Consider the following 24068-nt stretch of genomic DNA (forward strand, 5'->3'; position numbering starts at 1 on the left):
GTCCAAGAATTCTCCGTATTCGCCTGCCTGAATTATCTTTTCATTCTAGATGTGACGACAAATTGACGATGACTGTCTATTGTTCTGCCAATGTGATCTCAAAATCTTTCTGTTGATTTTGAGAGCTTCATATGAATTAGCTTCAGAGTTTGATGTAAGAGAGCATACCTACAATATATAAAAGATGATGTGCAGAAAATAAAACAGCACATTAAAGGGGGGAAAACACTTCATTTGCTTGATACCAAATATTTGCAATACTTAATCCATCAACCATGACAAGAAAATATATATATATACACATGCCACAATCCATAGTTATCAAATACTTAGAATGGAGTTTTATCTGCCTCAAAATAGATTAATAACGTATGGTACTATGGTCAGAAGCCATATCAAAGAATGGCACACTTGCCACTAGCAGCCTGCTTCCTGAGCTCCTCAGTTTCCTGCTTTGCCCTCTCTAAGTTCTCCCGAAGCTTTCGAATCTCATCATTTGATTTTGCCTGCGCAGCAAGGGCTGACTTTTCAGCCTGCACCCTTGCAGCATGCTCCTGGGCCAACTGTTGTTCCAGTCTTTGAGTTGTCTCTTTCAGCTTCATTTCAACCTACACACGAAAAAAAAACATAATTTACAGCTATCTCGTGTAGAAACAAGGCTATGGGTGAGAATTTGAGCAAAAGAGACTTCAAGAGGTTCATCTTCAAAATCAATGACCCTGGTTAATATTATTCTAAATTCAATCAACCATCAATCAATTGCTACCAAGCCTACAACTGTCATGTGTACAATCAACACTTCTTTATAAATTAAAATAAATAATATAATAAATATAATCAAAGAGGGAGGAGTGAGTCTCCAACTCCAAATAAATAAACTTATCAGGTATAAACTTGATACGAAAAGATGTTACTCAATGGAACTGAAATTCACAATATTCAAACACTCCAGCAAGCACTGTTACATCTCAAGTCTCAACCCTGCCAGAAAACTCATCATCTAATTGGCTATAGCCCAGATAAGATGTTAGGATAAATGAAGCTTCAAGCGCAGATAAGATACTGAAATCACAAATACCTTGAAGCTTCCATCAAGGTAATAACAATATTCCTATGAGATAGTGTCCCCCCCCCCCCCCCCTTTCTAAAAATTGGCACACTTGATGCCAAGTTAGTCACAGCTTTCAGATAAAGTCACAGAGCAATCATTCTCATAGAAGGCTGAGATAATCTATATTTACTGTACATACTCATAGCTTACAGAGGTAGGGTGCATATACAAGACAGCAGGAAAGTTTTCAACACCATTAGATACTTCATATTTCTTGTTCTTTTTTTTTTTTACACTTGCAACATACCCTCTTCAGTCTGCACACATTTTGTAAAACAACCTTAATAACCCAATTCTTCTCTTTTATCAGTGTCAAGTAATTTTAAGTTACTTGTCTATTTACCTTCTCTGTTCCATTCCTTAAAACTGTGACAAGGGTGGCAGGTTTACAGAAGAAAAAAAAAATTTCATGTATCTTGACATCAAGATTGTACTACGTATTAGATAAGTCAATTATGTCCAATTCAAAAATCATACCTAATCCTATTATAGGGCATTTTCTACTAAATAAACTTTGGTCACATACTTATAATATAAATATTACTAAAAACTGGAATTCAAAACATAAGCAACACATAAAACCAACTGATCTCGGACATCAACTAACTATCAAAAAATAATTGTCAACTCAAATGCCAAACAGGAAAGAAGATCAAACCATTTCAGTTATCCGCTTGAGTTGTTCCTCATATGTTTTATGCATCTGCTCCTTCAATGCAGATATCTCTACTTTATCATAACCTTGTAAAGAGTCAACATCTTTTTCTTGGCGACGGAGTTTCATTGCTCCTTCCTGTACAATGAGGTGCAATAGTTAAAAGGCTATCATGACTACAACAGAAAAGAGACAACATAATTAGCATAAAAAATCCTCACCTTCAGTTCCTTAAACAACTCATCTGTGTAAGGTCTCCGTCCATTCGCTTCAGAGACCTTGTCAACTAGTTGAAGAAGCCTCTGAACTTGTTGCTCCTTCTTCGCAATATCTTTCGTTTTGTTATCAAAAAGAACACAGCGATTCTTAGAAACGTCAAGAATTTTCTGCAAATATAAAATAAAGTATTAGAATCAACGTGAACATTCTGTAAATCAAGCAGACTTTATTATGTAACACCAGGCAAATTTCACCTAGCACCATGACCACTTGAGAGAATAAGAGCCATTTGTGGCTAAAAAGGGAAAAATATAATTTCAGAACGCTACCCTCAAACATTTGTTGATACTAGATTGCCTCTAGGATGACTTAAAGTGTAGATCTGTTAAACATATAACTTAACTACAAAGCGTCACTTTAGCTTAGCTTCCATAATTAGTTTTAATTTCTTATTAAAAAAATAAATAAATAAATAAATAAGTATTTGCAAGATAAATTAGCAAATCTAATTCAGACTCTAAAGAGCCACCTAGCCAACCTGATCATGACAGTGGTAACACAAAAACTACAAGAAAAAGGTAACTAATCTAAATTCACCTTCTCACCCGAGCCACCTAGCTGACCTGATCACTGCAGTGACTCTAAGATCAGTTGGAACTTTGACGATTCAAAGATTAATAATGTGGACATAGCTTATTATGAAGCATAATAAGGTAACCAAAAATAAAATAAAAATAAAGAGCACTTGTAGATTTTCCAAAACATTATCTATTGTAGGAGTCCCATACACTATCCAGCTAACTAGAAGGAAAGAAATTTCCGACAAGCTGTAAACCCTAAACCGAGTAATCTAATTAACCCTGTTCCTTGTTGGAACAAAAAGATGACAAAAAAGGAGTGTTGTGACTTGTGAGTTTAAACGAGTGACTACCTCAGTACATCTATCATAGAGAGCAACAAAAAAAAAAGGATTAAAGTTACTGCATAATCCCCAAGATCTTCTATAAATGTAGGCATGTGACAGCTACTTCAAAGTAAGTTATACCAACCTTGAATCAGATTACTGAGAAAAATGCCCTTAGACCAAGAAAAATAATAGGTTTAATTGATAGGTTTTTATCCAATATCTAAAGAAGTGATTAACTTTTACACATGCATGACATCATGTAAAATTCAGAGGAATTTTACATTCAATCATCTAACATTCACATTTACAAAATTTATGCATGCAAGGAGCAAGTAAAATATTGCATGCTTACAGACTTTATACATGTACTAAATCAACCGATAAAACAGTGCAAGTTTTAAAGAGTGCAAAGTTTATTTCTAGGGCTCTAGCTTCTATTTAAGTTCACCTTCTTCACTGGTATGAGTAGTATACAAAATTATAGAAATAATTTCCGTATAAAATCTAATAAATTTAGGTAAACGTCTGTAATTATACTCCCTCCAACAGGAAATAATAGAGACTGAGACTATACTATATGTACAATTGGAACAAGCAATGTGACAAGCCTGAAGAACTGGACAAAGATAATTATTAAATCAAGCAAAAGCACATATGCCAAATTACCTTCAAAGGCTCTGGACACTCACGACCCAAATATTGCTCCAGAGTTTCATCATCATCTTCAAGCTCATCACCTCCCGTAAACACTACTATCATGTAGTCAGTAATTTTGGGGCCAAAGACTGTTTGCAAGCTTTGCAACGCCGCTTCCTCTTCTCTAGAGAAACGTGTTCTCACAGAGAACACGACAAGTATAGCATGTATCCCATCCTTAGCCAACTCAATACATTTAACGATCTCTTTGCCGATAAATTCAGGTCCAACAGAAAAGTCAAAGAGCCCTACAGTTCCACACGAACATCTTATTTAGAATAGTGCATACACAACTTTGTTTAATATATCATAGTAAAAAGGTAAATAAAAATATAAATCAACAACAACTCAAGAATTACAAAATTTAAAAAGAAAAATTATACAAATTTTTTATAACAACAAAGTCGTAGCCGGCTAACATGAATCGTCATAAAAAACCATCCACAAAATATGTAATAAAGAAAGAAAAGTGATATAATGAAGTGGATTAAAAATAAGTTAAAACATAGTGAGCCAAAAACAGGGGCAGTGTAAAATAGAAAACCCAAAATGAGGATACAAAAACAAAATTTTGATAGTTTTATAAATGGAAGGGTAAGGGGGATAAAAAGAGAGGAAAAACATGTGTACACAAAATATTTGCTATATATGAATTTTTTTCGAGGAATAATACGAAGTTCAATAGACTAAAAAGAGAGGAACCTGAGTGATTCAATAGACTAAAAATTTCACTCTTCATTTTAAAAAAAAAGGAGCTTATGCACTTTTTAGAGAAGAAACCTGTGTTCCAGTCTAAATGATAAATGCTAAAACAAACAAACAAATGGCATCCCAAATTTAATACGTAGTATATTGGCACCAATGCATGATTTATACAAGTATTTTTGAATTTTGGGTGGGCAAGATTAATATATTCTCTACTCAATTGACAAAATTGCATCCATAAAACCCAACAAGTAAAAATTATAAATTAAATAATATATTTAAAAAAAAAAAAAACACATTTGACATCACATACCAGGTGTGTCAATTACATTGATAACTTGTCCATCTTTAAGCATGGTAGATTGGAGTTCAGAGGTGCTAGTAACACCAGATGAGCTGGCTCTAGATTTATATGCCTTTCTTCCAAGGATGCTATTTCCAGTTGCACTCTTTCCATTACCGGTACGTCCAACCAAAACAATAGTCCGAGCCCCATTTGATAGGGAAGGAAAGTCCCAATCATCCTCAATTGAGCTTCCACCCATTCTATCAATTTGTATATCTGCAAAAAGGTATAATCCCACCTTAAGAGCCTGCTTTCAATATCAATCAATGCAAAAGAAAAGCATTTCACGTTCAATATAATATCTCAATCAAACTCATCAAAACTAAACCCATGTAAATTATTCACGGACTATCATCAAAAAGTAAAAATTATATTATTCCCGCCGTTACATAAACATAAATACTTTGTCGAACGACTAGGAAAGCAAAGTAGGAAGAAGTTTGTGGAAAGGAAGGAGAGCAAATCATCTAACTAAAAAACAATTAAAAACCTAACAATTGTTAAAACCCTCGAAAAAAAACAAAAATCTTACAATTAAAAATCAAAATTTTCAGCTAGATTACAAAAATTGATCAGAATTTTCAACAAGTTAATCACATTGCGATCATCAAAAAGCAATACAATTCTCCCAGAAGGAAGAGTTTGGTTTGGAATAAAACATCAAGAGAAGAAGAAAAAAAAAATCTCATAGATCATCACTAAATACTTCTGCACAAATAAAATTCCATTAACTAAACCAAACACAGCCAAAACCCACAAAATTACACAATCAAACGAAAAACCCTAATTCACTATGATCACAAAACGATCAAAAACCCCAATTCAACTCAGATTTCTAATTAATGGAAGAATCTAAATTCACAAAAGAAAAAGAAAAAAAAGCAATCAAAGAACATAATTTGTAATATAAAAACTAATCAATATAATTACATACCCATAATAAAAATTCAGAAGCAAAATTAAAAATATAAATAAATAAATAAATAAAAACCCTATAAATAACAGCAATTTTGATGCAATTTATATAAGAGAAGATTGGAATGAGCAGGAAAGTTAAAGAGAGAGGAATTGGGGAAGATTGATGCAGAAGAAAGGGTAAAACTCACCAGAGAAGAATTAGGAAAAACCCTTGAATGTGAAGGAATGTAAAAAGACAAATCTGAATGCGTCTTGGTATTTTTATCAAATTTGAAGAAGAATTGGATAAATTTTGTTTTACTAGGATTAGCTTAACATGGAGTGGGTAAAAAGTTTTATCATACCAAATTTTATCGCAACTGCTAAGATTGTTATAGAATTTTGCGGAATTATGATATCATATATTTTCCCGAAATTGTTGTAAAAAAAAAAAAAATCCCAAAATGTCCTCATTAGATCTTTTGCAAAAATATATCCGGATATACCGTGTAGCCGTGTAAGTGTACGTGTACGTGTAGGGTTGAGCAAAAATTCCGGATACCCAAAAATGAAACCAAAATTGGTTAGGAACCGACGGGTTCGAAACCATAATTGGCAGAACCGAGATTGGACTCGATGGTTCCAATTTTGGATAATAAATTAAGGAACCGGTTGGAATTCCAATTCTCAATTATTTGAACTCGGAACCGGTTGGGGTACTTGGTTACCCAATATATATGTTAAACTAAATATATTGAAAAAAACAAATATATGTTGAATGTATCTAGCTAGTAATACATATATATATACTCCCTCCGTGTTTTTTTAAGTGTTACAGTTTGACCGGCACATATTTTTAGGCAATTTAATTGACTTAAATAAAATAAGAGGTAAGTAGGGCAGTTGGAGTATTAAAAAATTGTAAAAGAAAGATAGTTGGGTTAATACTTTATTGAAAAATAATGAATGTAAGAGGAAAGATATAATAAAAAAAAAGTAGTAGTGGGTTTGGATGGGGTAATTTTTCTTAAATAAACCTGGTCCACAATAACATTATTGTGGACCAAATATCTCACGTGACTTTACTCACTCAGCCAAGCCATTACTCTCCCAACTTATTTCTTACAAATTAATTGCTCCAAATTAATTCTTTCCTTTATTTTCACAAACAATCTGACACTTTCTCTCTCTTCCCTTCTTGCATTTTCTCTCGCTTCAGCTCGACTACTTCAATGGCGAGAACCAGAGGAGGTGCTACATTTCAACGAAAACGTGGCCTTCGTTCTTCGGCTACAAAAGTCGACGAACCACCACCTTCTGGTAATCTTTGTTTATCTCTTTTTTTCTGCAATTTTGAGCTGATTAATTGTTGTTTTTCTTAAATTGAAACTATTTGCATGAATTTTTGTTTGAATTTTGAATTTTGTTTTTTTCTAGGGTTTTGCGATGTTCGATTGTTATTCCGTTCAATTTTGATTGTTTTTTGTTTTCTCATTCAATTTTATTGATAATGTGTTGTTGTCGATGATGATTTGTGTAATTTTGAGCTGATTATTTGTTGTTTTTCTTTAATTGAAACTATTTGTATGAATTTTTGTTTGAATTTTGTTTCGTAGTAAAGATCTAGGGTTTTGCAATGTTCGATTCTTATTTCTTTCAATTTTGATTGTTTTCTGTTTTCTCATTCAATTTTATTGATAATGTGTTGTTCTCGATGAAGATTTGTGTAATTTTGAGCTGATTAATTGTTGTTTTTCTTTAATTGAAACTATTTGCATGAATTTTTGTTTGAAGTTTGTTTCGTAGTGAAGATCTAGGGTTTTGCAATGTTCGATTCTTATTTCGTTCAATTTTGATTGTTTTTTGTTTTCTCATTCAATTTTATTGATAATGTGTTGTTCTCGATGATGATTTGTGCAATTTTGAGTTGACTAATTGTTGTTTGCTACTTTATGATATATATAAATGTTTTGGGATAGTAATTTTTATAGATTATATGTTTGTCTAATGTATCTAGTTAGTAGTTTAGAAAAGTATAAAGATGAAACTAGCTAACTCTCACTTGATTGTGATTGCCTAGCAATCGGTTCCTGTAGTACTAACAAGTAACAACTTGTTAATTAGAATGTAACTCTGATATCAATATGTTTCCTATATGCCATCTAAGTTGCAATTCTAGTATATATCATAAGACTAATCCATGACCAAAGTGCATGCTTAATTACTTATATATGTGTAAGTGAAAAATCATGCTTTCCTTTAGGATGGAGGTGGAGGGATTATATATGTTACTAACTTGATAGTCTATCTTATCAAAGATATTGTTGTACTTTTGCTTAAAGTTTACCATAAACGATAGTGTATAGAGTCACGTATGATTTGTGAATTGAGATTTATATTCAATAACAATAAAAATTGTCCAACTGATGAGGCCTTGGCTTATTAGGTAAAACTAAGGACTTATGTACGATACGTCATAAGCTTAAATCTTCCCACCTCCATTTGTAATTCAATAATTTGGAAAATTTGCCTATTTTTTGGAATGGTGGATTGATGCTTAATGCTTGAAATTGTTTGAATAAAGTTTATGATATTATTCAGTGACAATTTAGAAACCAGATTCTTTACTAGCTGTTTATTCAATCATAATACTGGTTGAGTGCCTGTATCTTGTTTATGATTTCTCTTTTACAAGGGAAGGGCCATTTTTAAAATATTTTTTTTTACCATTCTAAGTTGCTAGATTGAATGAGCATGTCTCAGTTTAGTTGGAAGTATGTTTACCATATTTTGTTAGTAGAATTATCTAGTGTATTGATGATATATTGTTTATTGATCTCTTAAGATATGAAAGGAGCTTTTCTATATTCTTCTGTGCTGGACCACATAACCTGCTACAAATTGCTTTCATATAACCAATTGTTCGCATCTGATTATCATGCATGTTAACTGTTCAATTTTTTTTTAAAAGTAGCATTGCTGATTATTTTTGGTTCTGTTTTTAGTGCTCCATGTGTATCATATATGCTGCATAAACGTGCACTTTACAATGACATGTCACGGTCTTAAATTTTCTGGTCACTATTGTTTCAGTAAGGTCACTATAATTTACATTTTGATTTCTTTTGTATACAAATGTTTCCAAAGGCTTGAAGAAGAATACTAGAGCTAAAAAAGAAAAAGAATGTTACTGAATAAGATGTTTCTAGAGAGTTCCATGAGCATCAAGTTCCTGCAACTGGTTCACCTTCATCTCCGCAAAAGATAACTCGTGAAGATGAACCCGAACCTAGCGTTGAAGCTACTGCTCTTGTTCGTGTTAAGAGGCAAAGGATAAGAAAGAAGAAATCAATAGTTGAAGCTGGTGAAGCTGGTGGTGATGTACCTACGTAAGTAACTTTGTTTACTTTGGAGTGTTCTTAAAAAGTTAGATTCAACATGCATGTTTGTGTGACTATGCATTTTTATTTCTATTTTGTAGATTGCGGCCATTTAAAACTAAATGTAGGCCTTTGCAATTGGTTGACATGATGTCTAAGTTTACTGATGATCAAAAAATTTCTGTGAATGAAGTTGGCTTTGGAGGGTTGTTATCATTATAGTTGAAAAGGAATCCTACTAGTATGTATAGGTGGCTAATTGATTGTTTTGACTGTGGTAGCTGCATGTTTTCAATTGATAATAGTAAGGAGTTTGTGGTGACTGAGTATGATGTGTATGATGTGTTTTATCTTCCTTTGAACCCCAAAAATGTTGAGGAGATACCTCGATCTTCTAATAAAAATAATCCTGACTTTGTTTTCAAACATAATTGGAGGTTGAATTTTGGGTTGACAGATGAAAATGACCAAATTCCACTTAATTTGTTAGAGGATAGGATACCTACTTTAGGTCAAGGTGGAGATGAGTTTAAGCTACTCTTTGTTATGCATGCAGTATCCTCATTTTTAGCTCCTACTTCTAACAGAGCCGCTGATCTTAGGATTGCTAAGGCATTTGATGACGTTGGACAAATTAAGAATTTGAATTGGTGTAAATATGTTCTTGAAAAACCGTGTGAAGGTGTTAAAAGTTACCAAAAAAGGAGAAATTCAGAACTGTTGTGGTTGTATTTTGATGTTGGAGATTATTTACTTTCATAGGTTGAAATTTAGGAATGTTGAATTAAGTACCTTAATTCAACATTGGAATGATGAGTTGATTAGGGACAGAATTAAGAAGGAAAAATTGTCGAAAAGTTTTGGGTGTGGGATTTTACTCTATGATGTGTATCCTGTTAGTGGTTAGTGGTAAGCTGAAGTTTCAGGATGCTCATGTGGGTACTACAAGGGGAAGTATGTGGAATGTTGATAATGTCAGGGGGTAATGATGTACCTGGTACATTAAAGTTCATTCTCCCACTAGGTTCGATGTCAGAGCAAGTGATCCATTCGGCTGTTATTGATGTAAGGAGTAGCTGACTTTTATTCTTTTTTTTTTTTTTAGTTATTGGATATTATTTAAATATTTATACATGATTTTTTAATGTCTTTGCAGCCCGTTCATGAACAATATTTGTTCATGAAAAGAGATATGAATGTGATTTCTTGTTTTTACAATGGCAAGATAAAACAGATTCTTCTTTCACGCCGCAATGAGACCAACAATGCTCCTGGTATTAATGTGTCTCAGGATGATCAGTTTTTTTTGGATCCTCAAGTTAAATCTGTGATTGATGAGAACTCTGAACTTGCTATTTGGGTGACAAAAATGCCCGAGGTGTTGGATCAAGTTTCTACATTTGACCACAACAAAACAAATGACGGGAGGGAGGAAATTAGAGGCACTTTGCCTGTGTTTGGTTTTGAAAATATTCTTACAAATGGAGGGTCCAGGTGTTCGATTTCTTTAAATTGGAAATCTGATGAAAAGCTTATAGTTATTTCACACTTTTTGAAGTCAAATAACAAGGAAATGAAGCTATTGGATCCATTAGTCCTAGAGATTATTGACTATTGCATTATCAATGATTCTTGTTTTGCTCCTAAGTAAGTAATCTTTTGTTTGATTACATTGATTTTCTCTTATTTATTTATTTATGAAACACCTTTTTAATTCTTATTTTATACTCTTTGACACAGTGAACTGTTGGTATTTTTTTTCACGAAAATCATATTTGATTCAAAGGCAAGACTTCTACACATTAGGAGAGCCTTCTGAAATCATGAGCAGTAGTATTTTGGACTGCTGGGCATTGCTTCTCAATGAAAATCAGAAATGTCTTAAGGATGGACCTCGAAAATTGTACTTTGGTTCTTCAATTAGTGTGAGTTGTTTAATTATTTTAATGTTTATACATGCTTATACTTTTCACTTATTTTTTTATTTGTTTAAACATTATGAAGGTTACAATAGTAGAAGCTGCCGGCAGTGATGAAAATTCACAACTAGTGGACAATGTTTATCAAGAATTGGTGGAGTGGATGAAAATAGCTTGCAATAATTTTGATTTGTTAGAAGTGGAGCTGGTAATACTTTCTGTTTTTTATGCTTTGAAAAATATTGTTCCCTTTTTTTATGTTGTAGATACCTTTATTTAAATTAGAGTGCCTATTGTAAAATACTCTTAGAAAGTCTAGATTATAACTGAAAAGATTAGTGATATCATTAATAATAAGAACTACTTACTGAGTAGTCCAGTTTTCAATCCACAGAGAATATAGCAAGTTAGGGCCAGATCTTGTAAGTTTTTAACTGTATCAGTTCAGCATAAACAATATAAAAAGGAGTGTAGCTGGAAGGGGCTTTCATTTTCCGTGTAGCCTGGCCTTGTGGAGTAGGTCAAAGGCTCTAAAAGGGGCCTACATGGCAGTAAGCTTAAGAGTTGGAGGTGTAATAGTTAAAATTAGTTTGGCAAGGCATGATCTAGAGAGGGTATATTTATGTCATATAGTGCATCCTTTAGATCAGGTTTCACAGCAACAAGAACAAAATTGCTTAATTTCCTTGACTAAGTGGCAGAATAATGTTCATTATTGAACATGGTTGCTAATGTATTTTTTTGAAACTGATGATTGTTGTAATACGGAAGCAATAAAATCACCAATGGCGCAATACAACATATAACCTAGACCTCAGAGTGGCTGGAAATTAGTAGTATATTTTTAAAAGGAGTCACTATAATATCAAAAATGGAATCTATATGTGTTTTTTTTATTACTAGTTGTGGTATCATTATTGCAGATATTTTCACCTTGTCTTTGTGGCAATCACTATTGCTTATTTGTGGTGAATTTGACTGAAGGAAAAATTCAGTTTATTATATTGATAATCTTAATTATGATGAGGATGGTCGTAACTTCTTGAAAAAGTTATCTAGTCTCTTGGTATTACTTTCTCACTCTTCCATATTCTCACTATTTTCTTGTCTAAAGGTTTTGATTGTGAGTTTTAGGAATTGGGATTTGGACAAATTTTAAACTAGTTTACATGTGAAACTAGCATTGTGAGTTTGTGAAGTGTCATTTTTATAGTTGTAACTGAGACAAAAGTCGAATAGATTGTATCATAAAGTTGCAGCATGGTTGTTATAATGACTCTTAATAGATCATTTAATGTGATTGTGATTTGATTATATGCTTTTTTGCTAGTGTAATATGATCAGTACCTTCTTTGATCAAAAGCTTACTCAATTTGGAGCTATGGTTGACTATGCTTTGGAGTTTCCTACTTTGAATTGGAGATCAAGCAAAGATAATTCAGATTCTGGTGTTTATACTATAATGAGTACGCTTTTATTCAATGGAGCTGATGAGTTTAAATGTGAAATTTTAAAAACAGTTATGATTCTATCCCTTTTAAATTATTTGTTTTATTTCTTTTAAGTAATATCACAATATCTTATATTGATTATTTACTTTTGTAGGCTTCAAATAGGAAGATTTTCCGGATTCAAATTGCTGCATCTTTAGTGTTATTTGATATGAATGAAGCTAGATCAAATATAATTGGTAAGGTGGCTGAATTCAAACCTGATAGGCAGCGTGTTTCAAAAGAGGTTGAAGAAAGAAGGAAGAAAGAGATTAAGCAGAGGAAGAATAAGAAGAAGTTGACTATAGACAAGAAGAAGAAAGGAAAGGCTTAAGATGTCAGAACATTGTGTAACTGATTTTTAAACTTAGTTGTGATCATAATTTTCTGAAACTAAGCAAAGTACTTTGAAGATTGTATAGCTAATTAGTATTCATTCAACTTTTGTGTAGGTTATTGAATGAAGATTGGAAAAATATTCATTTTGTGTAAACAAGCTTTTGCCAATATTTTATGAAAATGGTATATTGTTTGTTTAATTCAATTATTAAAGTTCTCTGTTATCTTAGGTCACTGTATGTTAAAATAAAGTCACTATATTATTTATAAGGTCTTTGTTTGGTGAAAAGGTCACTTCGTTTTCATTATTTTATAGTGTCAAAATTAAAGACGATGTTTTAAATTAATGGTAGTTATCATAGGTCACTAGCTATATGTTAAAATAAAGTCACTATATTATTTATAAGGTCTTTGTTTGGTAAAAAAAAAAAGGCCACTTCGTTTTCAATATTTTATAGTGTCAAAATTAAGAACTATGTTTTAAATTAATGTTAATTATCATAGGTCACTATATGTTAAAATAAAGTCACTATTTTATTAATAAGGTTACTGTTCTAAATATAAAGGTGACTATGTCAAAATTATGGACTATGTTAATTAATGGTAATAAAGTGACAATACAAGGGTATTAAATAAAGATTACTATTTTAAAATAAAGATCGCTATATTTTAAAAAAAGGTTACTATTCCAAGAAGTATATATCTCCAAATTAAAGGTTACTATGTTAATCATAAAAGAGACTATATCATAATAATCAGTAGTTAGTTATAAGATTTTAGCATTTCATTTTCTTGATTTCTTATCTGTTGATCACAGGAAACATTGAAACAAGATAGGTTTAACAACTAAAAGGAGCCTTCCGTGTAGGACAACAAACTGCCAATTAACAACATGTTTAGAGAAGGAGGCTTTGGGTATAAGGTATTATAGTACTCATGTGCTTTATTCCTTGTTTGTTTGAAAAGGATTAAGTACAATTAAGATCAAATTAAAAACACACTATATGATAACAAAGGACACTATGTCAATCATAAAAGACACTATATCATAAAAAAGACATTATGTCAATCATAAAAGACACTATATAATTTAAGTACTTAAAAGATATAAAGTTTCCAAGAATGAAATTATAAATAAAAGGTAACCATGTAACAATACAGGTTACTATGATAAAATATGGTGTTCTTAAGATAAAATTTGATGTCTTCAGACTATTAAAGCATATACTTATTATTAATATTTGGTGTTTTGGCACCAAATTCTCTATGCTTCCTCCTCTTCCCCTTTTTCATGTAGCCATAAATTCCTGGAATCTTTTTATTTGATTGGCCTCCTTTAGTTTTTGCACGAGCTGGGTCTAGTACTTGAACCACACTAGATGAAGTTGCTTCTGAATTCTCTTCTACACCTGTAGTATTCTCAGAATGGTTGTCAGTTGACTTCATAACAGAAATAATCTCATCAATTGCACTTAAATCTTTTGCAAAGCTTTCTTCTAAGACTTTCCTTGCTTGTTCAAACTTGTGGCTCTTAAGGATTAAACTATAATACTTCCTCACCATGTGTAGCCGCCAGGGTCTGAAGCTGTTTAATGCCCCCTTCATCCTTTGCTCTGCCTCCATGCTTTCCCAAACTTTATCCTTAGCCATTTTAGTCCACCTGAAAGATATGTATTGCTTTGGGATTTTTTCAACAGAATGCATGTGTAAGATTCTAAGACTATGAAAGCATAACCAACCCGACTCTTCAAAATTCTTGCATGGACATTGAATTGTTTGGTTAATTGGAGCATAAGTTACTTCTTGAGTTGTGCCATCTCTGCCTTCAATGTACACTTGGTAAACCATTTTGCCTCCATTAATGAATAGAAGTTTAGTTTGAGATCCAATGGCTAGGTTGAATTCTTCTTCAAAGTCCCTGAATAATGTATGTGTATTAACCTCAGCAACATGTTTTAGTAAGGCAGACATTGGATAGCTTGAAGTAGGAATTGATTTTATGCTATTGAACTCATAAAAATCCTCATTCCTTCTCCAAGTCTTCACTGTCTTCTGAAATATGTTGTAGAATTCTGTCAAACTTGTTTTCTTGTTTGCTTTGAATCCCACTGCATGATTTGTGCTCTCACTTCTCTGTGATGACAAGATTCCCGCGAAGAAAAAGTCCTTACTTAGAGCTGTTGACCACTTGTGCTTTAGTGAGTATAACCTTTTGAACCAAATATTGTTTTTCAGTTTGTACTTTGTCGTCATTGAATCCCAACATACTTCAAAATGAGCTTTGGTAATTCAACCACTCAAGCATTTCATGAAATCAGCTTTGAATGTGTCATCACTCTTCAAAACTCCAAATCTTGTATGTTACAGCATTTTGAATCAAGTGCCATAAACATAATCTATGTCTAGTATTTGGAAATACCTGCACATTTTTATACAGTTACTATAGTTTCAAAAATGTTTACTGCATTTAAAATAGAGGTAACTAAATATAATTTTAGTACAAACATATTTAGATGTAGTGGTATTCAAAAAGTTCCTTCAAAATTAGAAATTACCTTTGGTATTGTTGTTGCCATGGCTGCATCTTGGTCTGTAAACAGTGAGACAGGACATTTACCACCCATTGCCTTTTTGAAGGTCTCAAATAGCCTTACAAATGAATATGTGGTCTCATCACCAATAAAAGAACAAGCAAACATAGTGTTCTTCCAGTGGTTGTTTATTCCTACAAAGGGTGCTCAGATGAGGTTGTAACGATTCGTCCTATATGTGGTGTCAAATACAGTGACATCCCTATATATTTTGTAATCTTCAAGCATCATGGAATCCCTCCAAAACAAGTTACAAACCCTTCCATCTGAATCCAACCTTACTCTGAAAAAGAAGTTAGGGTCCTCAGAATAAGCTTCCTGTAATTTGTCACAAACTACTTGAGAATCTCCTCCTTCAATGGCCTTTATTTTCAGTTTATAACAATAATTCATGTGGCCTTTCACTGTATGACCAATAGAATCTTCTCCTCCAGCTTCATTTAACATGTAATTAAAGGATTCCATAGGTCTTAGTCTAGATTCTTGCATGGCCTCAATCACTTGCCCTTTAATTCCAGTCATTGCACGCTCTAAACGGTGGAAATGGTTCCATTGTGGTCTAGTGAGTGGATGATTGTGCACCAACACATGCTGAACTATCTCAAATTTCCCCTCCTCATTCAATTTTGCTATTATCAAAGCATTACAGTTTGTCCTTGTTATTGGAACTCTCCTACTTTGTCTTGGTTTTTTTTTTTAACTGAAGAACTTTCCTCTGTCAAGAGTTCTTCTGCAATTTTTCCTTCTTTTTACCAGAATTTCTTAATCCAGCTGCAGAACATACAAAGAACTTTTTGGTGATGATATCTTTAGTTCCAATTTTGCTTGTTTGTTTTGCTTTTCTAACACTAAAACCAACTGCAACAGCATGTTGACAATACAATTCATGTATTTCTGCAAGTGTTGCTCGAGTTTTTCCTACTAACCAACCACTAATCTCATCGTTATTACTTTCACCTGTTATTTTAAAAAATAGATCACTATACTATCACTAAAGGCAACTATGTTACTTAAAAGTGGCTTTGCATGTCAGAAAAGCTTTAACAAGCATCATATAAGTACCATGTATTTATTTTAAAAAATATATCACTATACTATCACTAAAGGCAACTATGTTACTTAAAAGTGGCTTAATTATGCATAATCGCTTAATTCACAATTACATAATCGCTTAATTCACAATTACGCATAATTCAATCAACATAAATTACGCATAATCGCTTATTTTTCAATCAACATAAATTACGCATAATCGCATAATTCACAATTGCATAATCGCCTAATTCACATTATCAAATTAATAGCTAAATGCCTAATTTAATTTTCCAATCAAACAATTGCATAATCGCTTAATTCACATTATCAAATTCTAATATGAATTGCATATAAATATATCGTATAATACCTTGAGCTTGCATTAGAGGTTGATTTTCCTCATGAACTTTATTCTCATCCTCTGCTTCAATAATAGTTTGTTCTTCATCTTCAACAGCTTCGTTCAGATCGAAATTGATGACATTAATATCGAAGTTTTCTATAGTGTCCTGTACACTTCGATTTAGATCTATTTCAATTGATTGTATAGAAGGATTCTCCATGAATTTTGAAGAAATTGATTGCTTAGGCAGAAAATAAACCCTAGAATTGAGTAAAATTAGAAGGAGAGAGATAAAAATTCGAGCTCTAGGATAGTTGTTAATGGCGTCAAAAATAAGGCTTGGGAAGGAAGTTAGTAGGTTGTGGCAGAAGAGATGTTAGTAAGCTTGTGAAACAAGTCAGTGGGCTGGGTTGTGTTTTGTGGCAATTGGCACGTGAGACCATAAGGTCCACTATTTATTGTGGACCAGGTCCACCCAAGAATTTAGATGGATGGGGACCATGAGAGGAGAGAGATATAATATTTTCATTTAAATTTTTGCCAAAAAAAGGAAGTGTAACACTTAAAAAAACACGGCCGGAAATAGGAAGTGTAACATTTAAAAAAACACTGAGGGGGTACATTCTTAATATATAACATAAATAAAATAGCTTCATCCGTATATAAATATAAGTATTAAATGCTAAAAATGAAAATGGATAAAAAAAATTATTATAATTTGCATTAAATTTTAACAATTATGTTCATAAGTGGGTACTCGGAAACGAAACCGATACCCGACGGTTTTAATTCCAATTAATAATTTTTAGAACCCAGTTGAAGTGGTTCCAATTCCAATTCTGAATTTTAAGACCCGATCCTAACCAATTCCGGGTCCGGATCCTAAAATTTTGACCAAGTATCCGGTTTGCTCACCCCTAGGTGTACTTAAGGGGTTTTTTTTTTGTGCTTAATTAAAAGGATGATTATTGTTCATTTAATCATTAAATAAGGAGAAAAAACAACAACAACAACAATAATAATAATAATAATAATAATAATAATAATAATAATAATAATAATAATAATAATAATAATAATAATCTTGGGTGCATTATGTACCCCCTGTGTATATAAAAATTTTCAATCCTTTTGCAAAACAGAAGTTACGGACCATGAAATATTGGTGTCCCTTTTTCTTTTACAAAAATAAATTAAAAAAAATATAATATAATAATAATAAGTAAGGTTATGTTTTCCTATAAGTTAAAAAAAGTCATGTTTAGTTCACCTTATTTTTACTTATTTCGAATATTAAAAATAAATTAAAAGTTTTGACATACTTTATTATTTAGTGTACATTTTTTATTGCTAATTCTATTAACTTTGGTGATACAAAATTAATAAAAATTACATATTAATAAAATACACTTTATTACGAATTTAACAAGACCTCACTTAATATATTTTTTTCATTATAGATTTACGTACATATAAGATCAAAGTTGAGTCAAATAAGACATTCAGCTTAGATTAGAAAAATAAGTTCAGATTAAATTAGATAAAAAAAATATCATATCATGTAACCTACCTTTATGTTTTACGTGTTTTTCTTATGTAACCCTAAACTTGCAAAAACTCATTAAATTGAATGGAAAAGATAACATCGTGAATAATTATCAAATTAAAATGGTTAAACTGAAAAGAAAAGAAGAAAAATCACTTACAGGGCATTTGGAAACAGGGATAGGGATAATGAGGATAAGAAATTAATAGGTGGGATAAGGATTAAAATTATGCTATCCATTGTCTGGTAAGATTTGGGAATTAAATTGGGATAAGTAGTAAAGTTACATAACTATCCTTACTAACATTTCTACTCTCCCCTCTTCCTTCCCTTTCATTAAGGGTAAAACTGTCTTTTATGTTTCAAAATTAATCCCTACATCTTATACCTGCCCCCTTGATACAAAAATAGAGGGATAACTCTATTTTTTTTTATCCCTATCCCTTTCATATGGGATAGAACAATTCCCATTAAACAAACAAGGGATTATACGATAGAAGGCATAATTAATCCTTATCCTACCTACAATCCCTACAAACAAACACCCTTTTAAGGTATGTTTGGCATCGCTGTGGTTTTCTTTTTTTGTTTTTTTTTCTACATGAAAATTTCTCATCCACCAACTCGCTATCCAAGAATAAATCTGTTTAAAAAAAAAGAAATAAAACAAGAAATTAAAAGCAGGTTTAGTTCAAACTAAAAAGAACTGAAGGTAAGCTAACATCCTGCAAAGGGAACAAGTACTTATCAAAGTAATTAGTTTTTGCTGCCATTTTTTCAGTCTATACCCCTGAACTTCAACAATCATCAGTTACAAGAAGAGCAAACCTGCCAGAAGGTCCGAAAGACCAATAGTTCAACATCAAGAAGCAAAAGAACATGTATAAATAAATAATAAATAATGTCATATAATGAATCAAAAATTAGTTAAACTTTTTTTTTTTGAAGAAAAAAATTAGTTAAACTTGTTAAAGTCGTGATAATTTTGAAAACTTACAACAAAAAAGTGGAAAGTCCTTTTTCTTGTTTCTTGTTTTTGGTTTTTTGTTTTTTTTTTTAAAAAAAAGAAAACTGAAAGCAAAAAATAATGCCAAACAAGCTCTTAATATTAGGTTTAAACTTTAAAGTTGGGTTTTTTTTTTAAATGTAAAAAGAAGGAGGTGGTGAGAGAGTGTGTTCCTTGGATCCAGGGAGAGAATAAAGATGAGAATGTGTTCAACTAGGGAGATTAAATAGAAAAAAAATGAAAATTGTTATTAGAGTTACCTTATTCATCCAATTTAATAATGTTTTATAAGTTTAGGGTTACCTTAGAAAGTAGGGCAAAAGATAGGATTACAAAACACAAAGTTACATAGAATAATTTTCCAAAAAAAAAAAGTTCATATCAGATTAATAAATAAGCAAAAATAAGGTGAACCAAATAGATCTTAACTATTTAGACTTTTTTTAATTATGGTTTGACCTAAATTAACATGCGTAAGTGATGATTGAAAGTTAATTTGACACCAACTTAGATTTCAAACTTATGCATATGAATTGCACCATATTGAGCACCTAAACATGATAAATAGGAACTTAAATTGAACCCACATCCCATATCCCAATGGAGAAAGATTAGGACTTGATCGATCAAATGGAAAAACTTAAACCAATTTCTTTCGAACCCGTTATTGAATAATTGAATCAAATTCTAACATGTTATTAACTGACCTAGATTGATTCGGCTCGATAGAGCTTGTAGTTGTAAATTAGCGTGACTCGAGGTTACCTAAAATTAATCCATTTAGATTTTTCATTTTAGTTATTAGAATTGTAATCGCTAAGCTACGTATGTACCATGTGATGATCAATGTTAACAAAAGTAATATACTAATAAAGTGAAGATTGTAAGGAGCACATATCAACGTATAGTCATTGTGTCACACACGGTCCGTGATTTTGGATCCCCGAAACGTGCGACGCGCTCTAGCCTTTTGGCAGCAAGAACGCTTGCCTTGTGCGGAAGTGGGACTTGTAAGCATGAAACAACGAACACAAGCGGGCAATTAAATCTCAGAAGCACTCACGTCTATTTGGGCGACGGAGTGCAGGTGGTCGGTGTAATACCCCAGAAGTTCCTTTATTTTAAAAGTACTCTTTTTACTCTAATTAAAACTATTTTAAGGAAATAAACCAAAATATTACCACAACCGTGATAATGGCTAAGGCTATTTTTCAAAGTCACACAACGAAAGTCTAAAATAAAAACCAACTTTCAAATATAATTTGAGTTCACAACCTCAAAAAAACAATAGAAATAATTAAATCATAAATTGGAACTAATTCAAACATGACCCTTTTTTAAAATCCAACTTAAAATAAACACATCAAGGTTAGTCCATAATAAATAACTAAAACATAAAACTAGGAAAGCATAACAAGTCACTCTCGGCACTCGTTCCCATCATGCTCTTCATGCTTCAAGTACTTGTCACTTCCCCTTTATTTCAACCCTCTACTCACCTTATAATTGGGTTACAGTAGGGCCATCCAAAGGAAGGACAAAAACAAATACAAAAGTACGAATCAGCAAAAGCTAAGTACATATTGAAGGAGTTATGTCTTCGTCGTGTGCAATTACTAGATATATAAATGGATCAAATTATGGAGATAATTAATTTCGTATTTTTGGGTCATCGTTTTGCCATAGCTAGAGGTACTAACGATCTTTGGACTAGTAAAATAGCCCAAAGCCTAATTGGACGGATCCTATAAGGTCACACAAAGGGGCTAGATCGAGCATTAGAGGACGAGGCCCATCATGGGCCTCATCACTCTAGGTGGCAGGCCATATGGAGTGGATTAGAAGTGATTTTAGGCTTCTTGCCTGTAGGGAATAGATTTCAAGCGTTAACCCCTAGCTTGAACCCCACTGTGATCGGACACTAAAGTACGGTGGCGTCCAAAAGGGAAAGAAGATAGAGCAAAAGAGTCGCTAACAAGTTTTAGGAACTTGTAAACCGTTCACAGGGTGAAGGTTACACCCCTTAATGATCCAAGAGATCGTCAACTCCATAAGGTCTAGAACCAAATAAGGGTTCGGGGATGAAGGTACAAATCCAACCTAAAAGAGATTGAACCTGCCCTAATAATAGGCCTCTACTTTATTCTGATCGTATTCATGTGCGCTTTTTAATTAACATGCAATCAATAGGATTAAACCTAAGCCTGTTCATCTATGTTGGTTGAATTTAATGAACAAATAAACTATTATTGGCGATCACTTGAATTATAATCAAATTAACCCTAACAAGATTATTAAGTATCTTATTAAGCGTGATTACAAGTATCAATTCTCTTTAAACACGCAATAAAAGGTGTGATCAAGCAATAAAAATAAATAACATCAAGTAACATAATAATAATCATCAAAATAATAATATTCATAATAACAATTATAATCATAATCATGTTCATGTTAATATTAAAGCATAATAACAATAGCAAGATCCTAGGCATGATACTAACAAGATTAATAACAAATCCTAGCATGTCACTAAGCATTAAAAATCAAAGCTTTAGCCCTAACATGATACTAACAATCATAAATATTAGGAAGAACATAAGAGGCATCGTAACAATCATATTTGGTATTAAAGTTACCCTAGACATGATACTAGGAATATCATAATAACAATATAAACATGATTTCTACATCATAATATCAATTAATCAATTAAAGTACTTACTTTGATGCCTCGTACCTCTTTCTAATAACAAAATACACGTGTTAGTAACTTCAAGGAAAATAATAAACAACAATCAAATTAAATAATTGAAAGAGAGATTGGGACCAAAACCTCAGAAATTAAACCTTTCACGTCTAGGGCGAAGGCAAATTCGAATATGGCTAGATGTTTCTAGATTTAATGAATGCGGAATTTTGTATTTAAAAGACAAAGTTTAAAAAAAGAAAAGAGAGAGAAAGATGAAATAATCAAGAAAACTTGATGAGAATTGATGAATGATTAAGAGAGAATTAGAGAATTAATGATTGCGAATGAAAACTGATTGTAGGTGAATGAAAACGGAGTTTTTAATACGTTATTTATAGAGAAATCAGCCAAAAAGATAAAATATCAAAACAGAGCACTTGGCTCACGTAAAACAGAGCTTGCGCCAGGAAAACAGAGCTGGTGCCAGCACCAGCTAATTGGCGCCAGGCGCCAATGGCTAGCGCCAGGCGCCAGGCGCCAGACGTGGTTTCAGGCGCCAATGCCTAGAGTCAGGCGCCAGGCCTGTTTTTGAAGCGTTTTCGAAAATCAGATAAGTTTGCCGTACTGGAGGATAAATTCGTATATTTTCCTCGAAAATGCTATTTGATTTTAATTAAAACTCTGAAAAGTCAACAAAAGTCAATTTATCAATGCTAATTGAATTAGGAATGAAAAGAACCTTCTAGAATAATCTAGAAGACTAAAACCATTCCTAATTGCATTAGGAATGATAAATCATATTAGGCCCTCCCCTATATCATTGGGCCTATATAAGGCTCAAACCGGGCCTAGTTTAGTAAATTGGCCATAACTTCCTCAATATTAATCGGAATTGGGCTTATAATATATCGTTGGAAAGCTCTTGTCAAGCCCCATCCAACTACACTACTATTGGACCCATATCATGGACCAACCAAACTGTATTGGCTGTTTTATTAAAATAAGTTTTCAAAAACAGAGAGAAGAGAAAAGAAATTAAAACTATCCGCAACAGTAGACTTTCCACACTTTCGCTTCATTCGATTATGATTTGATGTAAAAGGTACTCATCACCGGGTTTGGTTTTGGGGAGACACATTTGAGTGTCTACAGTGCCCTAGTCTAATTATAATCTCCCTAGTCTAATTATAATGAGATTATAAATAGACTAGGTGCCTAGGTTTGCATGTAGAAGATGCAATTATCTGATCAATGTGATCAAACCCTAATTAGAAAACACGAAACCCAACCCCTCTCAAAGTCCTCTCTCTCACACGGCTCTCTCCTCCTCCTCACGCCGGTGGTGGTTCGTGGTGGTGGTGGTGGTTTGTGCGGTGGTCGGTTGTCCATAAAGGTGGTGATCGCGGTTTTCCTCAATCACTCAACCAATCTAGTACTCGTGGACGGCTCGTTCGAATCTCGTGGACTAAGTAGAGGAGCAACGCTTGGGGCTCTATTCTCTCCCTAATTTTCCTGTCGAATAGCTTCGTGGAATTCACGCGTCAAAGTTATGATTATGTGTCTTGTGTGTTATGCATGTGATTCTTGGGATTGGTACTTGATTGAATATGATTCATGTTTTTCCGCTGCGTAGTACCTATAAACTCCTACAGTGGTATCAGTTTGCCTCTTGCATGAACGCACTAGATCATAATATACGATTATTTGATGTCCATGTTAATTTTATAATCAATTAAGAGGGAGAAATTAATTTAATTATGGTTCAATTATTATATTTAATGTGATTAAACTTTTGGAATCGATTAAATGTGATTTAATTATGCTCAAAATAGCAATGAAGATGACCGTTTTTTTAGCCCTAATATGTTCGAAAATTTCGAACACCCTAACCCTATTTTTCAAATTTTTCGAAAAATCCTAGCCCTAAAATATGTTTTTTGTGCTTGTTTTTGATTTAATTCGATTTGTTTTGTGATTCATAATTTTAATCGGATTGATTTATGCATAAAATTTTTTTGTGTATGATCATCAATTTAATTTTAAAAGTTAGAATTAAATTGGGATTAATTTTATGATAAACCCAAAATTTAAGATTGAATGTTGATTTAATTTTAATTTTTGGACTGATTTAATTTAATTTTGAGGCGGCAGCCACGGCTGGGTGGCGCAGCCACGGTGGCTGCCGCCGCTG

The 24068-nt window shown here is 32.6% G+C and overlaps 2 protein-coding genes across 3 annotated transcripts; both read right to left on the reverse strand.

Annotated features, from left to right (window-relative positions):
• Positions 1–211: 211 nt before the first annotated feature.
• On the reverse strand, positions 212–5909 carry LOC110682776 (immune-associated nucleotide-binding protein 9-like). Of its 2 annotated transcripts, none has more exons than XM_021859109.1 (6): positions 5746–5909; positions 4607–4855; positions 3559–3836; positions 1988–2152; positions 1770–1904; positions 212–608 (listed from the first exon to the last, which is right to left on the reverse strand). In XM_021859109.1, exons 2-6 carry the CDS (start codon positions 4836–4838, stop codon positions 396–398), a joined length of 1023 nt encoding a protein of 340 aa, XP_021714801.1. In that variant the 5' UTR covers positions 4839–4855; positions 5746–5909; the 3' UTR covers positions 212–395. The 2 variants fall into 2 exon arrangements, with proteins under 2 accessions (XP_021714801.1, XP_021714800.1); XM_021859108.1 differs by lacking the exon at positions 5746–5909 and adding an exon at positions 5574–5691.
• A 7970-nt stretch (positions 5910–13879) lies between these two features.
• LOC110682836 (protein FAR1-RELATED SEQUENCE 1-like) lies at positions 13880–14917 on the reverse strand. The gene has a single exon (XM_021859182.1). The coding sequence runs from the start codon at positions 14915–14917 to the stop codon at positions 13880–13882; it is 1038 nt and encodes a 345-aa protein (XP_021714874.1).
• Between the last annotated feature and the right edge of the window lie 9151 nt (positions 14918–24068).

Source organism: Chenopodium quinoa, unplaced genomic scaffold (assembly GCF_001683475.1).
Source record: "Chenopodium quinoa cultivar QQ74 unplaced genomic scaffold, ASM168347v1, whole genome shotgun sequence".
Taxonomy (NCBI): Eukaryota; Viridiplantae; Streptophyta; class Magnoliopsida; order Caryophyllales; family Amaranthaceae; genus Chenopodium; species Chenopodium quinoa.